Source organism: Nelusetta ayraudi, unplaced genomic scaffold (assembly GCF_046127955.1).
Source record: "Nelusetta ayraudi isolate G7.1 ecotype Tasmania unplaced genomic scaffold, CSIRO-AGI_Nayr_v1 ptg000002l, whole genome shotgun sequence".
Taxonomy (NCBI): Eukaryota; Metazoa; Chordata; class Actinopteri; order Tetraodontiformes; family Monacanthidae; genus Nelusetta; species Nelusetta ayraudi.
In genome coordinates, this window is record NW_027466052.1 from 9,888,890 (window position 1) to 9,909,822 (window position 20,933).

Below are 20,933 nucleotides of genomic sequence, written 5' to 3' on the forward strand. Positions count from 1 at the left end.
AGAATCCATTAAACCTAAGATGATAACCATAATTACACATTACTATGTCATGCGGAAAATAGTTGTTGTGTTTTGAGGCTCATTAAGAAAAAAATAACACAGTGCCGGCACGTCTTGGCTGTTTCTATTCTTCATTCTTCTAAATTTATATGCAGCATAGCAAACTGGTGAAAAGCATAGGGATTTTTGGAGCATTATTGCCTCTTTGAAACACGATGGAAAACAAAAGCTAATTCAAGGAATTGTGAGGGAAATAAAATTCAAGAGGATTGGAGAGACGCACATCTGATGATGCAAACTGTCATTTTGTTCTCCATATATACAACAAAATTGATCCCCCAAATCATGCCATTCATAAACCCATTCCCATGTAGCCCAAGACACTTATAATGCCATGATTCATCTTATAACAATTTAAAAGGAGGCTTGAAGGTCATTAGTGTGTGTTGGAGATGCCAGTTACTCTAATGTGAAGAAAAGTAATGTGGGATCAGATCACCATTATTATGACAAATTACACAAGAAAATTTGAGAAAAAAAATACATTGACAAGGTTCCAAACTGATGCTGAGCTCGAAATGTACCTGCACCATGCTCCTTAATATAGACATACTGCCACTATAGTCACTCTTTATGCTAAGTGAAACCAATACCGTGTGCATCCAGTGTGCATGGTATGGTGCGATTGCAAACACCGCCAACAACGGCAGCAATGCCAATGACACTGTCGTGTGCAGAGACTCACAAACTAAAACATCACAATTACATCAGGCTGTTTAAAGAAGGAGGTGCTGCGCAAGTATTAAATTGGTTCTCAGCAGCACATTAGCTACCACTGGGCATATCTAAGCTTAGCAACAGGGACTGAAGAGGGGAAAATATCTAACAGCTGAGCAAAATCACAAAGATCTGCTTTCAAACCTCTTATTATGACAGCGGGACTGTTATTTTTATTGTAGACAGGCCTCTCATGTGCTCAAGCACCGCAAAACAGTCATTGAAGGCTGCAATCAGTCTCCAATTATCACTCTTTACATCTCAATACAGAAATCCAGCTGCACCATGGGATCTGATGACACATGAGGAGGAGTAGCCATGTATATTTATGAGACGATGTAGATGATGCTCAAAGACAGGGAATTCTAATCATTTGTGAGCTAATCATGTGAAAAACCGTGCATCCAAGTAAATCTGTATCACCGTGCTACCCACCTGCTCTCGTCCCGGCAGTTACTGAAAGAGTGTTTCTTGGTTTTGGTTCGGCGCGAGGTCAAATGCACAGGGAAAACATTGTGGTCAGAGAGTGGGCAAGATTGAATTATGATTGTGGGTTCTTTTTTTTTTAATTATTTGTCCTTCCAATTATGTTTCTCTTATTTCTTTATCCCCCTTAAATAACCAAGTATTGGTTTATGGGGAGCAGCATCAGATAGAGGCACAGTTTAATTTTACATTACTCCAGGATTCGGAGGGCTGCAGTGATTATTCTGCCTGCTCTCAATCACCATTAAACCATTATTTCTCTCTGCGTTATCTACATGGTGCTCCCTCGCTATTTCTCTCGCGCTCTCTCTCTGTCTGCACCACTTGCTTTGTCTTTTTTTTCATTTTCTCCTTTCAGTGCAGTCAGTATTGAGCGGCCGACAGCATTTGGATGCAAGATGAACTTTGATAAGAGTTAATGAGAACACAGTATTGTTAGGGGAAAGAATGGCTCGGGCGGCACTCGAGAGCCTCCCTCTCACCAGGAAATGGACCGGCAAAAAAAAAAAAAGTTGCAGTCACCCCCCCGGTCCGGAGGAGGAGAAGACGAGAGGAGGGGAGGACGTGAAGGACAAAGGATGGGAGAAATGTAAATATATGGTTACTGTTATAGGCAGAGAGGTGTGTAGCCAGACTACGTGCCTAGAAATGAAAAGAATTTTGTGTGCAGCGTTAGATAAAATGGCACTGTGCCTATTACTGCTGTGAGTTTTGCAAAAATATAATGTGTCCTTGTTATGCACTTTTTTCATCAGAGCTCTGCAACTCTCAGGGAAGAAAACGTGTGATCTCCAGGGTGCTTTTTTTTTCCTAATAAAAATGAAATTTTTTCTGTTTCTCTTTACAGAAGTAAAAGGTAAAAAAAACAACAACACATGCTCTCAATTCTGTTCATTATGCCTCACAGGAACATAAATTGGTAAAATTCTTGTCATGACTAAATTCCCTGTAATGTCAATGTTAATGACAGCTCAGGGTCATAATACATAATTTGTCAAATTCTAATGAGACCCAGTATGTTGTTCTCCAAAGTTAGAAAAGGTCTCTTAACCCTCAGACCCTTCAGCAATGCACGCTGGGTGCTCTGCTGCTACGCCCACAGTGTGAGGAAATTAGACCGTGCAGCACAGCAACTTTCTCTGTCCTTATTCAGGAAGAGAAAAGGGAGGAACCTTGGCATTGTTTTCCTTTTGCAGCATTCAAAGTTGCCATCATTATTATTTTTTCAGCTTTAATAGTATCATACAATTGAGTGGCAGAAATGCATGCTGGAGTCGCACTTTGAATGACAAATATGAATGAAACTCAATGGCAACCACAGTGTAAAACATGTCACATCAGCTGTGCAAAACAGGACGACAGTGAAGCCACTCCCTTCACCTTTACATTTCACTGAGCATGTGACAAACAAAGTGCTTGATCTTGAATCTTTAACGCTGAGCACCTGCCTCCATCACTGAAAGCTTCGTCTCTCCGGAGAGCACCTGGTTTTTACAAAACTTGTCTCAAATTAGAAGGGAATGTTGAACAAATGATCATTATTTTCGAGCCTCATAACTGAAATTGGAGATTAATGATGTAGATTCTTTGTGTCAGCTCTATTAAGGATTCTCATTTATCTCAATTACACTGGGCTTAGAATCATTGCTTTACCTGTCAGGTGAAAAGCTGTTCAACTTTTACACGCCTCACTGTGTAGCATCTACTTCCTGCATTCAGAAGGCAGATTTTAAATGTGTGTAATTCCTAATTTACTTCATTTTAACAAATGTAAACATTCACATGAGACAGAGCTGCTGTTCTTGTTGCTGCCACAGCTGCTGTGTTTTCATGTTTGTTTCTCTGTATTGGGCTTCCATCCATGCGTGTTTTGAGTACATTTGTGGGTTTCTGATTTTCATGCATGTGTGTCCTTGTTCTGCTTTCTCCTCTTGTGTCTGCCCATGTTGTTTCTGATTGGTTTCACCTGTGTCTTGTCCGCCTGCCCTGCACCCTTGCACACCTGCACATCATGAGTGTTGCCTGCTGTGCTTTATACACATGCAGTTAGTTTGTTAGTTCAACTCAGTGGTTCCCAAACTTTCTCTGTCACGCCCCACCTTGGAGGAAGAAAATTTTTCATGCCTCCCCCCAAATTTGGGGCAAGAAGCCCCAAATTTGACGTGATTGTGTTTTGAGGGATCCCGGTGAACCTGCAAGTGGTCCCATGTCTCTCAGACAAAGTTGACTTTTTGACCCCATAGACTTGCATGGCATTAGGGTTAGCGATAAGGCTGGAATTAGGGTTAGGGTTACTGCTGGAATTAGGGTTAGGGTTTCGGGGTTCCTCATAGGCTAGAAGCCCCAAATTTGACGTGGCTGTGTCTTGAGGGATCACGATGAACCTGCAAGTGTTCCCATGTCTCTAGGACAAAGTTGACTTTTGACCCCATAGACTTGCATGGCATTAGGGTTAGCGATAAGGCTGGAATGAGGGTTAGGGTTAGGGTTACTGCTGGAATTAGGGTTAGGGTTTCAGAGTTCCTCATGGGCTAGAAGCCCCAAATTTGATGTGGCTGTGTCTTGAGGGGTCCCGATGAACCTGCAAGTGGTCCCATGTCTCTAGGACAAAGTTGACTTTTGACCCCATAGACTTGTATGGCATTAGGGCAGTGGTTCTCAAACTTTCTCTGTCATGCCCCACCTTGGAGGAAGAAAAATTTTCATCACAAAGAACACTGGCCACCGCCAGACTCCTGAATTCTTCTTTTCGTCCCTGTCAAATATTTGTCCATCCTGTGTACCTGAGCAGCGTTTTTCTTAGCTACAACCTACTGAACACTTATTGTTAATTGTTCCACCGTGGAAAAAGTTCCAACGTGAAAACATTAGTTCCCCCGGGCGCCCCGTCTCCCTCCCGCCCAGTGTTTTCCGTGCCCCCAGACGTGACTCGGCGCACCCCAGGCGCGCCACCCACTTTGAGAAACACTGGCTCAACTCATTTAGCCAGCAAGCCCACATGATTTTGCTTGTGTTTTGAGTTTTTTTTTCCTTAAAATGAAATTTCTTGTGAGTCTTCTGCACTCTGGTTTCTACCTTTGGAACGTCACAGTTGGAGTGACTTCAGACTAACAGACATAAAGGGGCAATAAATAAAATTATTCCAGGCATATCTCGCATCACCGTTGTTCTGTTTTGTCTTTATTTCAGGTTTGACTATCAAATTGTTAGTTGGTTTGTGTTATTGTATCACACTTAATTGCATGACGAGCGTTCCTTTTGTTGCTCTTTTCTGGGGGCCTCTTTACTGTCTTTGTTGTTTGTTCTGTAGCTTTCTCTCCGCATCCTTCAGTAAGCACCAGTGACTTCAGAGTGCAGCTGGCCAAGGTGTTGCCATCGGCTACAGTCAGCGCGTAATTATGTCATCAACCAGGGTGCACTGTCAGGGGGTGTTGCGAGTGCAGGCAGCCCAGGGACAGCATCCTTGATGTATTTTGACCCAATATCATGACTGAACACTGGCCCTCGACACCCAAAGAGCCTCCAGTTGAATTTTCTCCAAATGAGCCGATCCAGACATGGCCTCCCTGAGGCCAACCAGAGAAACGTATCCTCCCCATGATGCCCCTTAATTGCCTGCTTGTGTTAAATACCAAAGTAAAGTGTTGTGAAGGCAATAACATCCGCTCAACACGAAATATCAATCTGGCAAACGAAGATGAGTCTTGAGAATTGACTTTGTGATCTACTTTGGAATGTCAAGTCAGTGTGCAAGCTTATGCAAGTGAGACAGTATTGCTATAAGCCATGAGAGCCAAGGTGAGTCCTCTGTTGGGCCCAAATGGGAAGCACCCTGGTGAGGCAGGAAGAGATGAGAAGGCGAAGGAGCGAAACATCTTGAGAGAGCTGGCGATAAATAAATAAAAAAGGACAGGGTTAGTAGAGGAGAAGGCTTCTCAAGGATGTCATATCTTAATTGAAAATGACAGTTTCAATTAAAAATGTAATCATTCTGACCGTTTTCTAATTAAAAGCGAAACGACTGATAGTTTTGACTCATTAACTTCAAAGAGTGATGAAGCCTGACAGAGTGGGGGGAAGTGGATCAAGTGCTGAAAGGAGGAGGAGTGGGCGACCGTGAGAGATGAGCGGGCCTGGAAGACAGAGCCGCAGTAGCTCTCTGCTACTAGCAGGGAGATCCTTGCATGGTCAGATGACAATGTCCAAAAAAATGTTGTTGTTGAGATAACCAGCAAACTTTACAGGATCGTGGTAAAACAACAACAACAACAACAAAAAAACAACATACAGTGGAAAATTTAGAGGTAGGTGGAGAGCACAAGTGGAGCTTTGAGATGTTCAGTAGACATCAACACTACCCCGAAATCAGGACAACACTGTATTTTTCGCTGAGCTCTTGTTGTAGAAAAATGATCACCTGCTGTTCTTTTAATGTCAAATTTGCTCTCAAATGGTTCATTATTTGTGCGTCCCTTATTTTCAGGCTGTTGTAGGAACCACTGGTTAGAAGAGGAAATTTTTTTCCCCTCTCTTTTTCTTAGAGATGGGTAGTTCAAGTGAGCAAGGCTATCCCCGACGCAGACCGATGAGGCTCTGGAGGATGATGAATGGGTCTGTTTGAGAAGACCACTCAGTTCAGTCTCTCTCTCTCTCTCTCTCTCTCTTCTTTCTCTGAACATAAGAGAGAACCTGTACAGACAGAGACACCTCTTATGGTACCTTTGAAGATAACTAATTTCTCTAGCACGAAAGCAAGAAACTGGCCAATATTTCTTTAATCAACATCCCACAGAATGCTTATTCTCTTGTCTAGACAGTTTTCAGTGTTCAAAAGATCACCTTTTAGATGAAAAGAATCCACCTGTGTGTCCTGTGCTTGACAGTCGTCCCATGGAGAGGCAGCCTCATTGCACCCTGACATCCATCTGGATTAATAGGGAGACTCTGACATCCCTAATTCAAAGAATTCAACCTCAAAGCAAATGCAAAAAAGAAAGCCACATTTTTTTTACAAATCTTTTTTATATATTTTTTTCTTTCAATAAAAAAATAATTCTTAGTATTTTTAGATTTTTTTTTTTGTTTGCTTTAATTGAACAGAGGAGTAATTTTAAAGCGAATTAGCTGGTGGCCCGGGAGCGAAACAGAGTGAACGAGGTGCCAGTTAAAGACTTGTGAAATGGGAAGCTGGCTCCAGGCCTCGCTTTTGTCAGCGCGGCCAAATTGCACCGTTGCCACAATTACCTGGAGCTTGAAAGGGGCAAAATCTCAGCACCTGGGTACTGTCATGCTGACAGAGAACCCTTCATGATTTATTCACTGCTGATTACACAAACACACATACAGAACTATGTGGGCTCAGCACAGTGCCGGCTGGATCCCAGTCCGTGACTCTTTGTCCGATTGAGTTTGCGGGTCCGGCGGCAGGACATAATAAGGTTTTCACACCGGGACACTTGGGAGGGAGAGAGTGGCGAGGCCGAGGACGGTGCGAGGGGAGACAGTGGATGTGACACGGAGAGAGGAAACGGCACTCGGTGATAATGTATGAGCTGTCTAAGGCGCTCTGAGGTGGGGGGGAGAATGCAGCGGTGCATTTAAAAAGAAGATTATCGTGTCAAGATACAGTAATACCTCTGCAAACACTGGTTGTCATTGAGTGTGGGTGCTGTGTGTGTGTGTTAACGCTATGCGTTATAAAAAGGCATGGGGTCTATTTTTTCATATATAACCCATATGTGAGCTTACAGTCCAGTAAAGTAAAGATAAAGAAGGTGAGGGACATTAAGTACTTGGGGGTCATTGCACAGCAATGGAGAGTGTGGAACAGATGTGAAGATGCCTTTGCGAGCAGGTTGGACAGAGTGTGATGGGGAAAAAGTACCAATGAAAGGAATGAAAGTAAGGTGTGGAAAATGGTTGTGAGAGCAGCGACATTGAGGAAAAGACTGAAGCAGAGCTGGCGGTAACATTTTGAGCTTTTCTTTGGGAGGAACCAGGATGGACAGAATCAGGAGGACATCAGAGGAACTGTGCATCATAAATGTTTTGGAGCTAAAGCCAGAGAGGCCTGACTGAGATGGTTTGGACATGTCCAGAGGAGGGACAATGAATATATTGGCAGAAGGATGCTGAGGTTGGGACTGTGAGGCAGGAGGTTGAGAGGAAGAGCAAAGAGGAGATTTACGGACGTAGTGAAAAAGGACATGAAGAGAGCTGGTGCGAGAGAAGAGGATGCAGGTGATTGGCTTGGGCCATCTCTAAGTGAAGCAGCCCAAAGAAGAGGAACGAACAAACCTAGATTATGTTGGCACTTTATCGTCCCTGTAGTCCCGTACGCAAACTGTTCATTGTTGTGCTAAACATGTCGAGTCATTGTTAGCATGGTGGTAAAATAAGGGGAAACATGGACTTTTTAACATGTAACTCACTGAAAGACTCAGGCCTTTTGAAACAACTTGCAGGCACAGCTTCAGGTTCACAGAAAGGTCATGAGTGCAGTTCTCTCAAATTTTTTCATGGTGTTCCAGCGATCTTGATCTACTTAACCAGGCAAGAATCAATCTTCTGCATCGAGTGTGTTTATCTTTTGATGGTGTCTCTTGATGGCTGCTGTTGCAGCTTCTGAGTATCGGCCCTTTCAACAGTGTGCCAAAGAAAAGCAGCGCTGGAACATAAAGGTCAGGTTTGGTCAGTCGGATGAGGGAACGTTGGAAAAAACTTAATCCTGCCTGCCTCTGTAGACTCTACCAGTTATGCTCCTCGTTGTCAAAACATTCTCAAAATTGCCCAGTGCTTCACCCGGAAAACTGCATTGCAATAGAAAACAGACATTTTAACATGACAAAGGTGTTGTTCATAGCAAAAATTACATTTTAACTACTGTGCCTTTTAATTTCGGAGGACTGGGGCAGATTTATCTTCTTGTCTCACTGCCAAGAGTGCAAGTATGCAAAGGGTTAAAAGTTTAATAATGCAATTCTGCCTGGGTTAAGTGTTGTGTGAAAAGAGGTAATAATCTTTTTAGAGTTTACCAAGATTAAAGTTTGGCTCGCAGCCAGTCTTACCCTGTGTTGGTTGTTCAAGAAGCTAATTAAACCCACATGAAAGTCACTGCTCGGGAGCCTGAAAGATTAAATGCCCTCCAGTGTATTCTCCCTCCGACTGGCGCACAACAAAAAAATGGAGCGACAATTAGCCGCCGCAGTTTGTAGAATGGAAGACGAAATTCTGTTCAGTGTGTTCTCGGATTAACAGCATCTCAGTAATGGAGTCGATCTTGTGATCAAAAAGGAAACACAGGAAGCTTCAGTTTGTGTTTACTGGTAGCTCAGCTGGATGCTTCAATGTTGTTTGGACATTCTCAGCTGAAGGAGTTGCATATTACCTATGTGTGTTATCACAAATGGTCGTGACTTAGCTCCTTACGATGCAGTGGACACCGCCAGTCAAGCAAGAGCACAGCAGCTCCTTCAGGTTTGTGCCCTTTGACACGGCGACGACGCAACTGCAGACCCCCGCTCCGGCACTTTCCCTTTCGTATGGCTGGGATTTCTCTGAGCTCCAGCCAAGCTCCTGTTGCTGAGTGGCAACCAGCTGCGCACTCATCCCTTCCTCCCGCCAGCTCTTCTGCCGATGGAACAGCCGACTGCGCCTCCCTCCACCCCTGCCGGAGGAAAACATTTGGTACGTCCCATCGGTGCTTCTCTAGCTGGTTTGTTACTGACTCAGTAGTATCACAGCAGTCAGCCTGTGCGCGCACACACGCACGCACGCACGTACGCACTCAGACACATACGAGCGCACGCACGCGCACGGCAAGCGTGAGGACATAAAGAGAGTGGGTTGCGAGCAGGAAGATCCCCAGCTGGTGTCTCCTTTCAGTCTCCTGGCTGCTGTGTGTTCCTGATATGACCCTGTTCAGCCCGAGATGTGAGTATACAAAGGTTGATCAATGCGTGTGTGTGCGTGCGCGCGTGCGTGCGTGCGCGCGTGTGTGTTCGTACCTGAAAGGAAACATCCACTACTGTCTTTCTGATTCCTGCATCTCCTTGCTCCATCCATACCTGAGTCCTTCTCTCTGTTTCTGCTCTCACATCCACTTCGCCCTCACTTTTTTTTTACCCGCAGCTCCTTTCTCGGGCTTTGTCCACGGCAACACAGACATTCCACCGGGTTTATAAAGGGAGAGGTGCTCAGAGGTGTTTCCGACTTGGCCGCGCTGGCAAACAAAGTGTTGGGCTGCTGGTGGTCAAGCTGTCATTCACACTGGCAAGGTCGGCAAGTGTCTGGTGGCTTTAGTGTGCTGGACCAAAGCTTTGGTTTTACCTGTGTGGTTGTCGGCAGTAGGGGGAACAGGGCTCCTCCTTTGTGAGCAATTTTTGAAAAGGTTGTTTTTGCAGTCGCACTAGAAAAGTGGCTCTTGCTGCCTGCAACTTCCACACAAGTTAAAATACAGCAGTTGAATGTGTGTGTTAGTTTTTCAAGCTGTTTGGTCTTCAAATGTGAACATATATATCCACCTCTACGATTAATAATATATGAAACATATTTACCTCTAATGGATTGTTTTTGTTGTTATATATATTTAATCTTGGCAAAAAAAAAAAAAAAAAAAAAAAAGCCATAGAATTTAATTTACATCGTACTGCATTTAACCTTGCAATGCATGGAAACATGGAGTTTTTGTTTTTGCTGCTTGGATTCAAGTCTGACCTGAGGTCATTTTCACTGCTGGTAAAAGAGAAGAAGCGGACTGCAGAGCCTCTGAGTAAGAGATGTGCATACTGCGCCGTTCTATTTGTCAAACCACCAAGCGAATGGTACCAAACTGTGGCCTTGAAAACTCAAGATTCTGACAAGAAGGAATGTAAATGCTATCTGCTTATGAGGTGCAGATAACCCGATAGGCCTGGTTTACCAGGTATTAATTTTCAAGTAAAATAGCAGCAATCAGCATAATGCACAAGATGTAAAGCAAATGCGTGTCAGCACATCATTAAAAGGTGTAATCTCGAAGGAATTTTTCAGGCCGTATGCAAGTATTGGAAATATTTCAAGGGAACCTGGGGGGGGAAAGCTAAATAAGTTAATTTTGTGCAATCAACCAACAAAAGGATGTGACCGTGAATATTTGCACATATGTTGCCCCCCTAAGCAATGGTGGTTCTGCGCTAAACCAATTAAATTAGAAATTAGAAACAAGATGCAGTGATGAAAGGAAATATACCCTATAGATAAAGAAAGAAACACACATTTCACTAAGGTACAAATTGGCTTCTTTAATCTGCCAATGCTCTGAAATCAAATTTTCAGTCCCGCTTGCCCCAGTTAAAATGACTGTTGCAGAGGCACTCTGTAATAATTGCTTTTTTCTGTGTATTCTGGGGTGAAATATCTGGGAACAGCGAGATGTGTGAACGACAGGATTACAAATCATCATATTTGTCAAGACTGACGTGCCAGCGAAAATATTTGCTTGAGTCAACTGGCATCAGGCATCTGTGAAGGGGTACAAAATTGGCTATTTGATTTCAACACCGTAATTGAAAACAAAAAATATATATGTTGCCATTTTTGGGCCATGCTCCAACCCATTGCAGGAATAATTGTGGAATCTGGAAGCGAGGAGGAGGATAATAAAAGTTGGAAGATGTTCTGGTGTCGTATCTGATCACAAGATAATCCTGTCAGTGATGTCAGTGCACAGAATAATAAAACACACTGATAGAGATCTTCTGGTGTGCGCTGATGTGTTCGCTGAATTTAAGGATATGGTTGGCTTTAGCAGGGTCGACGCTGACTGGCTGTAGATCTTCCAGTCCAGTCAGTAGAAGAACTTTGCAATTTGCACTCAAGATTTGATTTGTTGATATTGTGTTGTGTCTGCTTCTAGTTCGTGCATTTGTTCCAGGTTCACACTTTGGCGCGCCGTTAAGTGACAATGTGACACATTTGTTGATGCGAGGCACGGTGACAAACTATAAACTGCGGTGGAGGTTTTCGCACAGCAGGGTCAAACGCGTGTGTGTCCTTGACAACCCAGGATGGATAGAGTGTGTTAAAATTACACTGCGACATCTATCTGTCCTGCTGTTTTGTACCGATAAGGCCAAAGTAGTTAATTTTCCTAGCCACATTCAAACACAACACAAATCCTAGTCCGTTCTCTTTATTCTTCTTCATTAGTTAAATGAATGTATTTTATTGCATTGTATTATTAACTGAGATGTTTAAAAAAAAAAAAAAGAAAGTCTGAGGTCGGCTCATCTCTGGATTGCAGTGCAGCATTTTGCGCTTTACAAATGCCTTCGTCTGAAACTGTAGATATTGCACCAATGACACCTCTGGCACTGTATTTCACACTGCGTGACTTTGTGTGGCTCTTGCATTTTTAAAGCCATGGATGTCACAAGGACTTGTTTTCAAATCCTGTTGTGTGTCTCTGTAAAAGTGCATAACTTCCGCTCTCACACTGGAGTGCGACGGTGCGCTGCATGTTAACAATATAAAAGACATTTGCCCTTGGATTGGTAGCTCTATTTCTTGGAAATATAATTTCATTATATCCACCGGCGGTAAAAGAAATAAATTTGCCATTATCGGGATTATTGTTTCTCCTGTTGCAGAGCCGCAATGTAGTGTCTCGTAAACCGATTCTACAGCATTTATAACGGCTCGTAAACGCCAACTCATAATAATAAAGATTCACCAGTTAGTCAGCACACAACAAGTATTTATCATAGCAAGAGTTATTGCAAATTAATTTGAAAATGTGAGTGCAGATGGATGCCCTGAGTGCTTTTCTTACACACCTCTGTGTTTTGGTGTTGGAGGCCAAGCAGCAGCTCTTCAAGACAGAACAGGAATGCGTGTGTACAAGAACCCAGGCGGCGGCGTTCCATTGGCAAAGTTACTTTAAGAGACCCATGAAACCAATGAGAGAGAAAGAAAAAAAAAAAACATGTTCCTGCAAACATGTGCGTCTGCGTGTGTTTGCGCGTGCTCATGTTCACCGGAGCACATAGAATCCTGTTTACCAAATGGTGTTCGGGTTGCCTCCTGAGGAGCGCGACGCTGTGCTCAGCTGCGTCCTCTTCTCTGTTGCTGTCTAATGGCTCCGTCATGCCGTCAGCCTAACAGTCGTACTGTTGCTCCGCAAATGCTCTCTGCAACTTTATTTTGTTTCTCTTGGCTGCACAACCTGGTCAGAGGTCTTCTGGGCCGATAGGGAGCTCAGGGACGTGTCACATTATTTTTCCTCATGCAGAGTCAAGGAGTAAAAGGGGGAAGAAAAGACAATCTTAATTAGTGGCTTGTGCTGGCAGTGTGGACTTTTTGGGATGTGTGGAAAATAAATGGAAAGACAACCCTTTGGGAAATAGCTTCATCTGGGAGAAGAATCTTAATGAAATAGTTGACAAAAAAAATTGGATCCAAAAATAAGACACACGGACAGCCTCAGTTAATGTGCAGCATGAACGACAGCTGATAAAACACGTCACACTAACATCCCGTGACACTTCTGAGGAAGACAGAAGACATCCGTCCAAACAAGAGAAGGTAGAAAAGAGAAAAAAACTATTTCCTACTGAAAATTAGATGCTGCTTTGCTTCAGTTTTTGTGCAAAGATGAGAGTCTTTGCTTGTCTCTGCACAGCAAGCTGTCTGGCCTGCTTGCGCAGCGATAATGCCGCTCAGATTGCCTGAGAAGCAAAAAGTTGCACTGAATTTTTCCTAAAAAGTTGTCGGGTTCAGGCCGCTTCCAACCGACCCCCCTTGGGAGAAATTATTCTGGCAACAGAGAACCATCCAGCAGGTCAGTGTTGAGCACCATCAGTCCAAAAATCATCTCTGCGGCAGGAGGTAAAGGCATGCACATGTCCAGATTACTTTTTACACATTCATAGCCACACTTAATTAATTGTAGCTTCCAGCAATTTGACAGTCACGCTGTGTGAGTGTGTGTGCAGCTGGGCCGGTCACACTCCATTGACCGCCCATCTGTCCATGTCAGACCAGTCCCCGTTTCTTTCCCCCTCCTTCCACCGCCTCACTTTTCCTCTCTCGCACACTCACCTCTGGTAAATCACCGCCGAGCCGCGACCAACACGGCAGTCAAGTATCGGCACATACTGTAATCAAGACAGTTAATTGGCCCGTTGGAGCGTGTGCACACGCGTTTTCCAGGGAAACGGGGCTGTTTGCCTGCAGTTCGTAAAAAGGAGGAGGAGAGCTTGACGGCAACGGAGAGCGATGTGGAAAAAATACGGACCTTGTCGGCGTTCAGCCTGATTTTTGCCCCTGCAACCAAGTGGTGCACGAGCCTTGACACACACCTCCCCAGAAATGTAATTATGCAAGGCAGCGATGCAGGCGGCAAAAGCTGTGATTGGATGGCTTGTTTGACAGGCATTTCCTGACTCCTGGAACATGAACAGGGAGTAGATTAAAGGGAGACTGATGGAAGAAATTACAAAATATGTAGATTTTTATGGCTCTCTCTGCAGTGCTCTGCGGGCCCCCAGAATGCACTGTGCACAATTCTGCCGCAGCCAATCAGCTTTCTTCGAGCCCAAACTTGGAGGGTGATTGCCATTTTCTCTGAATTCTGAACGTGGGCCACAAAGGCCACAGACAAAGTCACCGCGTTGTGAATGTGGGCGCTGGTGACATTTCATTCTGCATCCGCGTGACCCCGCAGGAGCGTCATGGTTGGATGAACAACCGCTGGGATTGCAGCGGCACAAGAAAACCACCAAAGAAAGACGTAGCATGTCGCCACGCTGCTCGCGTGATGTCATCCGTGCGTCTGGAGGATGCGGCAGTCCAATTTGTCTTGGAATGAAATGGCGGCAGTTGACACCATATATTTAGCCAGACTGATGACTGTAGCTCGCTCGCCAGGAGCTGCGTGCATTTTGTGTGCATGTGTGACACAGTGCGCTTCCTTCCCTTGTGCTGAAATTTGATCTTTTTTTTCTTACCCTCTGAATGTTCCATAGCTTTGACAAGAGGCTCTCCATCACTGTCTGAGGTCGCCTATACAGAGTGATTTCTAAGGGTGTGTAAGACCAGGCGGCTCGGTCAGGATCTCATCATCATGTCGCTCATGTCTAGGATGCTGATGCAGATATTTCTGCTTAAAACATGGCATTAAGGTTGATAGTAGAATGGAGATTCATTGTGCATTTGTCCTTCTTTCACATCTGAGACACCATAGCTGTCCATTGGATAGAATGATTTCCACTAATGAGAATCCAGCATGGTTACACAGATCAAAAATTAGTCTGGAGAATGCATTGAAACCTACATCAGTCAGTAAAAAACGCATGTATTTTGGGTGAACTATCGATAAAGAAGCGTGATGGCGCAGGATGAACTGGACCAGACAATGTGCAGAGTTTGCAGGTTACCCAGGCAGTCGACCCTCTCCTCTGTGCTTTGTGTCCCCTCTCTTGCAATGTCATTGCAAATTAACTTGACACTCTTCTGCACAGACGCCGGCATGAGCGGAGAGTTGAAGTCCAGCCGCTCCAGGGCAGCGAGTAAGAGGACCAGCAACTCCACTTACGGGTGAGTACAAGCCAGCCCGCCCCACACTCTCCACTCCTCCCACACGGTCTAGACACACTCCCCTCCCCTCCAAACACTCTGAGATAATCATGCACTCCATTATTTGCAGCAGCTCTTTATCTGGAACTCAATAGCTGCAGCTCGGCGCTGCAATCAATGCAACATTATTAGTTATTAGCTTCATAGCAGGCGCACACGTAAGCCGCTATCGATTTTGGCTGGAGGTGATGTCTCCATCAGTCAACATTTTAATGTATCACTTGATTTAGTGCACACATATGATTGGTACTGATTGTGTTTATCGCTGCCAGTTCAATACGGGAGCATGGTGCTACTCTAGTATTAACTGTGTGCCACAGCTGATGAAGGGAGTGGAGGCCCGTGGGGGAGACGATGGTGTGTGGGCTTGTTTAAATTCATGAATGCCCTCATTAGTCTTACCTCCAACACTCTCCTTGAAGCGCATTATTTCACCAGCTACAGCTGTATAAGCTTGAACTCCTCTAATGAGAAAAGAGCCACAAGGACTAAACTGTGTGTGTGGAGTTTCGCAGCTCTAACCCCACCAGAATTAATTGTTTATCATCCTTGTCCTCCGAAAGTTCACGTACTCTCCCTAACAAAGCTGTGAATTACAAACCAGGAAGCTCTAATGAGGAAAAACGACTGTAAAGTCATTGTTATTCAATGGCCGTCTCAATGTTCCTATTTTCTCTTAATGGCACAGATATGTTTACAATCATTTTTCTTTTTTATCATTAGCTTTTTAATAACAAAATGTTATGTTTCTGAGAGGAAGTGCACTACCAGCCAGGCCCGGTTTTCACTGACATTGTAGACTATGAGAAATTAAAAATGGGAGCAACTGAAGCACTCATAAATAATAGGGGAAACTTTATGGGGCATCCAGGAAGTGTCAACAAGGATGGGAGATGAATAATAAGGGATGTAATAATATTAATGCCAGCTGCTTTATCCAAAACCCTCTTAGTAAATCTCATTATAACTCAGTCTGCCGCAGAACTGCGACTCCATATGTTACCAGCTGCACCGAAAACGCTCACATATTTCCATTCCTGGCAGCTCCATTTCCTCTCCTTCTGTTGCTTTCAGAATGTCACAGAATATTATGCAGAGGTATAAAATTGCAGTATGGGACGGAATACACACGCACTTACACGCGCGCGCGTGCGCACACACACACACACACACAGACGCTGTGCATCTCTGCTAAACCCCACACAGTATTTGTCCTCTGTATACAGCATGCACATATTCAACAATGTGCAGCCATGCATTAATAAGGTAATTCACACTCATACACACACAGTGGCACAACACACCTCACGTATCAACCCTGATAAAGCTCATGACCGACTCTGCTTGGGAGTGCTGTTTGCAGCCCTGGACATGGTGATGAACGCACACGTTTGACTGCAAATCTAGCAGCTCTGCGAGGCACAGCAAAAATAAAAATGCTACCATTAGCATGTTACAAAAGCGCAGATGACAAGCTCACGGAGGAGCTGCAAGGGTGATATTTTAACAGGACACCCTGCTGTGCTTTATGATATACGATCCCAAATACACCCGCCAACAAATGGACTAAAGAGTCGCGCTTTTGTTATTATGATGTAATTGCAACATTTAATTGCAATGAGTGTTATAAATATATCTCTGTTTGGATGGGTTTGTTTTTTTCACTCAGGAGCTGTGAATACATTGTGTTTATTAAAATAAGGTTGTGTGTTTCTAAAGGATCGCCTAAAAATTCCACAACTAGTGGAAGTTAGAGAAATTAAATGTAGCACAACCACATAGATCTCAATTATTATTCTCGGGAGGCAGCAGCCGTGACACCACACTTATGTCAACATGCAAAAAAAGGGAAAAAGAAAGTTGTCCATCCCGACTCTGATAATGCTGACTGCAGCACTATTTTTCTTTTTCCAACTCCCACTCGTCTCTCAGTGCTGGCACCAAACACAGCTGCCTACAGTCCAAGCTCTCCTCTTCACATCTTGCATCATGCACATTCTGCACATTAACTTCTGTAATGTCATTATTTGAAGAAATGTTTGCGTTATTAAAGGGGTGGTTCCCCCATAAACGATCATTTACCCGCTCTGTGCGTCTTCAAAAGGTCCACTTTTACCATTCTCCCAGATGGGGAGACACCTATCAAGGATGTTACTGTCAAAAAAACAATAGAAGACAAACAGCCAGGAGCACATTCATGTGGGCGAGCACGAGATGAGCAAATAGCAACAATCGTTGCTGTGATGTGTTTAGGCGACCTCAGAGAAAGAGATGGAGGGCTGAATCCAGTGGAACAGTGGAGACAGGAGTGCAGGAGAAGCAAGTATAGAAAGTCAGTGAATGATTTCAACATAGAGGAGGAGCACTGGCTGTGTTGAGTTCAGGGTGATTCCTTGCTCACTCACATGTAGGCGTGATGTCTACATTGGTCAATTTGGCTGAAATATGGCGATTGTCAGCCGTTTTGTGTCAAACTGCACTGCTGCATCTTTCAGACACTTGGATGACACGGAATATAGCTGGATGCATATAGAGCATGTTGGTGACCAATGGTCGAGCTTATTTTGTGTGTGAAATTCTACAAAGGTTCTGCAGATGAGAGAATGTCACTCATCATTTACAAAGCAAAGAGTGTTGACAAATGAAGTATCAATTATGGAGAACTATGACTAACGAACTAAACATCTTTCACACTGCTACTACTAGAAATTCAGTGCAAGTGTCAGCCAAGGGTCAGTGTGTTGACATATCGCAGCCAGTGTTGTGCGTCATAGCGCTGACCTGAATTGTAGCTGCAAAGCTTCTGACGTTGACTGGTTCCAACACTGACGTATTGTGGACTTGTTTTGTTTCCGACGACGTGCAAGTCTTTTTTCTTGAATCCAAAGCAGCTAGACGCTTTTTCTCTCCACTTCTATCCAGTCTCTTAAACATCCCACCTCGGGCCAACTGCTCCAGAGCAATCCCGGCAGCATAAGGCTTTTGTCTTTATCATTGCCGCTTTGAAAGTGTCACAGGTCCTCTCTGGCTTGGCCCCGCTCCAGCTGTGGATAGGGCGACGAGGCAGAGAGAGTGGCAAACATTTCGCAGCCCAGATGCTGCAGCTGTGGCCCCTGTGTGCTCCAGCGCACCACTACAAAGCTCACTGTGCTGTGAGGCTTGTATAAGGAGGTCCAGGTGCCATATTAACAGTCCCAGAGGCACATGCGTGCGTGTGTGTGTGTGTTCCATTATTTAATGGCTTAATTAGCTGTATGGGTTAACCAGACCGAAATGCTTCTGTTAGCCAGCAGTTGTTTGTGTTCAGTATCTCAGCACGAATATGGAAACAGAGCAGGAGAAGCAAAGGTATCACTGTATTTGGAACATATCATAAAGAGTTTAGAACACATTTCAGAAGGTGCAAATGAGTTCAAAATTCTACATGGCAGATATTACTGAAATAGATCATTTTTAGGGATTTTAGTCAAATAACCTGAGCAGCTGCTGCAATTATCCAAAGAATCTTCAAGAAACGAGCATGATTTCTGAGTCAAAGTTCCATTCAGATGAACTGGAATAGTCTAAAATTCCTGCAACCATGGCCCAGAATGATCACAGACAGAACCCACCAATAAAGATCTGACCTGCCCCATTTTACCTCCCAATAAACTGGGTAGTGGGCTCCACTCTTAAGCCAGAGCATCTGCTATCTGATATTTTTTGCCTGCTTTCGCTGTGTGTGCCTCTTTTTTCTTTTTCCTTTTTTTTCTCCTTTAATATTCTCAAATGGGATTTGTGCTGAGATGAAATGATGGGCCAGAGTTTAACTGGGGCAGTAGTCACTGCAGGAGGAACCTTCAGGGTTTAAATTCTGCAAATGATCATCGAGCATGCTTCAGCAGCTCATATGCATGTTATGTATTATAGTAATAGGCACGCAGTTTAAATGGGCCAAATTTGTTTTGTTTTGTTTTTTTATTTATTAATAGTAATTTTTATCTTACTGTACTTTGCCAGACTGACGCCACCCGACCCACTGGAGCTAACAATTCCAAACAATTTTAGAAAGAAGTCCTAGATTGATTATTTTTATAATACTTGTCATTAACAAAGAAGGAACAATTCACCAGTAGTAATTAGTCACGTGTAACTTTGCAGCCTAACTTTGTAAGTTAGCCTACTTGAGTAAAAATGACAAAACAGCACCGTCCACTTGTCTGAAGTGCCGAAAAACACTTTCAGGTAAAAAAATATTCATGTGTGTGTGAAAATAATGCAAATTTGCTTTTGGATGGGGTGGGTTTGGTTTGCCTTTAGGTCTGCTGTTGCTCCAGTTTTCACTGGGCTCGAGGTGCTGAAGGTGATTCAATACTGTTCTCTACAATAAAGAGGAAACCTGCTGTTGCTGCTGCGCAATGCTGCTTTAGTCGCTTGGTTGTTTGTAGTTTAAACGCACTGTTTTTTTCTTCTTTTTTCTATTTTTAGTCGCTTTTTCCTTCACATATGCGCTCGTGCTGGGATACTTGTTTTGTCAGCTTGCATTTGCGTATCTAGCCCGGAGCTCAACTGGCTGACATCTGTAAACGAAAACCCACAGGCAGAGAAAATGGAAAGGGCAAATTCAGTCGAATCTGTAGTCAAGAACGCAACGTGGACGTTCACCTGTTTGCGAGAATGACCCCATTCTGTGGGCAGAATGAGGTTGCTGTTATGACACCCACCCCGCTGCTGAAAACGTGCGTGCAGCATCCCGATTGTCTTATAAAAGATGGAGATCAAACACCGCGCTGACAAAGGAGAGTGTTGCATAATGTGAAGGGGGTTACGCGCTCACAGGTGAATTTGTCTCATGCATGAGGAGGATAAATACAGTCTATGCAAAGGCACAAAAAACACGTGAATGCAACCCAGCGAAAGCTGCACTCTGAACCAGCGGCCTGTATATGAGGTCACGACCGCAGCAGCGTTCAGGTGTTTTAACAAACCACAGAAAGTCAATTGCAGTTGGGGACTAAGGCAAAACAGAAAAAGACAGGAAGAAGTAATAGCCGCAGTTTTTTTTTTTTTGTCTAAATTGAGAAAAAAACAGCTTGTAATGAGTTTCTCTCCCTCTGTTTTTTCATTACAAAAACCGAGGCTTATTTGCTTACGACGGTGCTTCCGTGAAACGACATGTGCGGGGAGAGATTTGGCTTTGCGCATCAGTGTTTTCATTTGGAGAGGCAGCGCTGTCGTTGTCAAACACGAGCCAATCAAATCACTCCCTGCTGCTGAAACACTGTGAAATGTGCTCATACTTGGCAGGCGTTAAGTAAGGATGCCTCTCCCAGCTCACTGCTGCAAAGATCCTGTGTCTTCTATCTCATTTACCTGTTTACCTTTTTCATCTGAAGGGGGATGAAGATCAACAGCCAAATGATGAGGATCTCTGTACCGGCCAAAAGCAGGAAAGCTCAAGACACATTTTTGCTCGCTCCAGAAAGTTTGGGTTCTCATAAATTATTTCTGTTTGCCTTGCTTTGCAACCCACACTTATTTAATTAATTTATTTATTTGGTGCTCAGTCTGTTTAATCCTGGTATCTTGTATCTCACCTTCTGTTCGTTCCTGAGTTGTTCCACCTCTGAGACGGCTGTCAGAGGTGGAAACAATGCAGGCACCTGTTTAAATGGAGCAAGTTAAAAAGATAAAGGATGAAACATAAGGCTGTGTAGCATTAAGATCATGTGATTGTCTTTTTTTCCCCTTCTCATGAACAAAATAAGACAAAAAAAAAAAAAAAAAGGCTGCGTCAGCAAGCGTGTTTGTTGGACCATTATTGTCCAGTCTAAGGTTTACTGAATTTCATCCCTCAAACCATCCGACTGGTGCTGCAGCACAACTGCTGTTTTTTTCTTGCCAATTGTAAATGTCAGTGCTGTGATTTGCGACAGTGACAATAAATAAGTAGTATCATTAGTGCATTAGTGGTTGGTTGTTGGAAAACTGCAATGATCATTAGAACAGAACAGAATAGAATACAATAAAATAGAATAGAATAGAATGAATAGAATAGAATAGAATACAACGTAATT

At 43.8% G+C, this 20,933-nt stretch overlaps 1 protein-coding gene across 1 annotated transcript in view; it reads left to right on the plus strand.

Annotated features, from left to right (window-relative positions):
• The first annotated feature begins 9,013 nt into the window (after positions 1-9,013).
• LOC142886166 (heterogeneous nuclear ribonucleoprotein C-like) overlaps positions 9,014-20,933 on the plus strand; it is a 32,084-nt gene continuing 20,164 nt past the window's right edge. The window contains exons 1-2 of the mRNA XM_076023134.1: positions 9,014-9,195; positions 14,763-14,838. Coding sequence (XP_075879249.1) covers positions 9,174-9,195; positions 14,763-14,838 — 98 coding nt within the window. The 5' untranslated portion in view covers positions 9,014-9,173. The remainder of the gene's footprint in view (positions 9,196-14,762; positions 14,839-20,933) is intronic.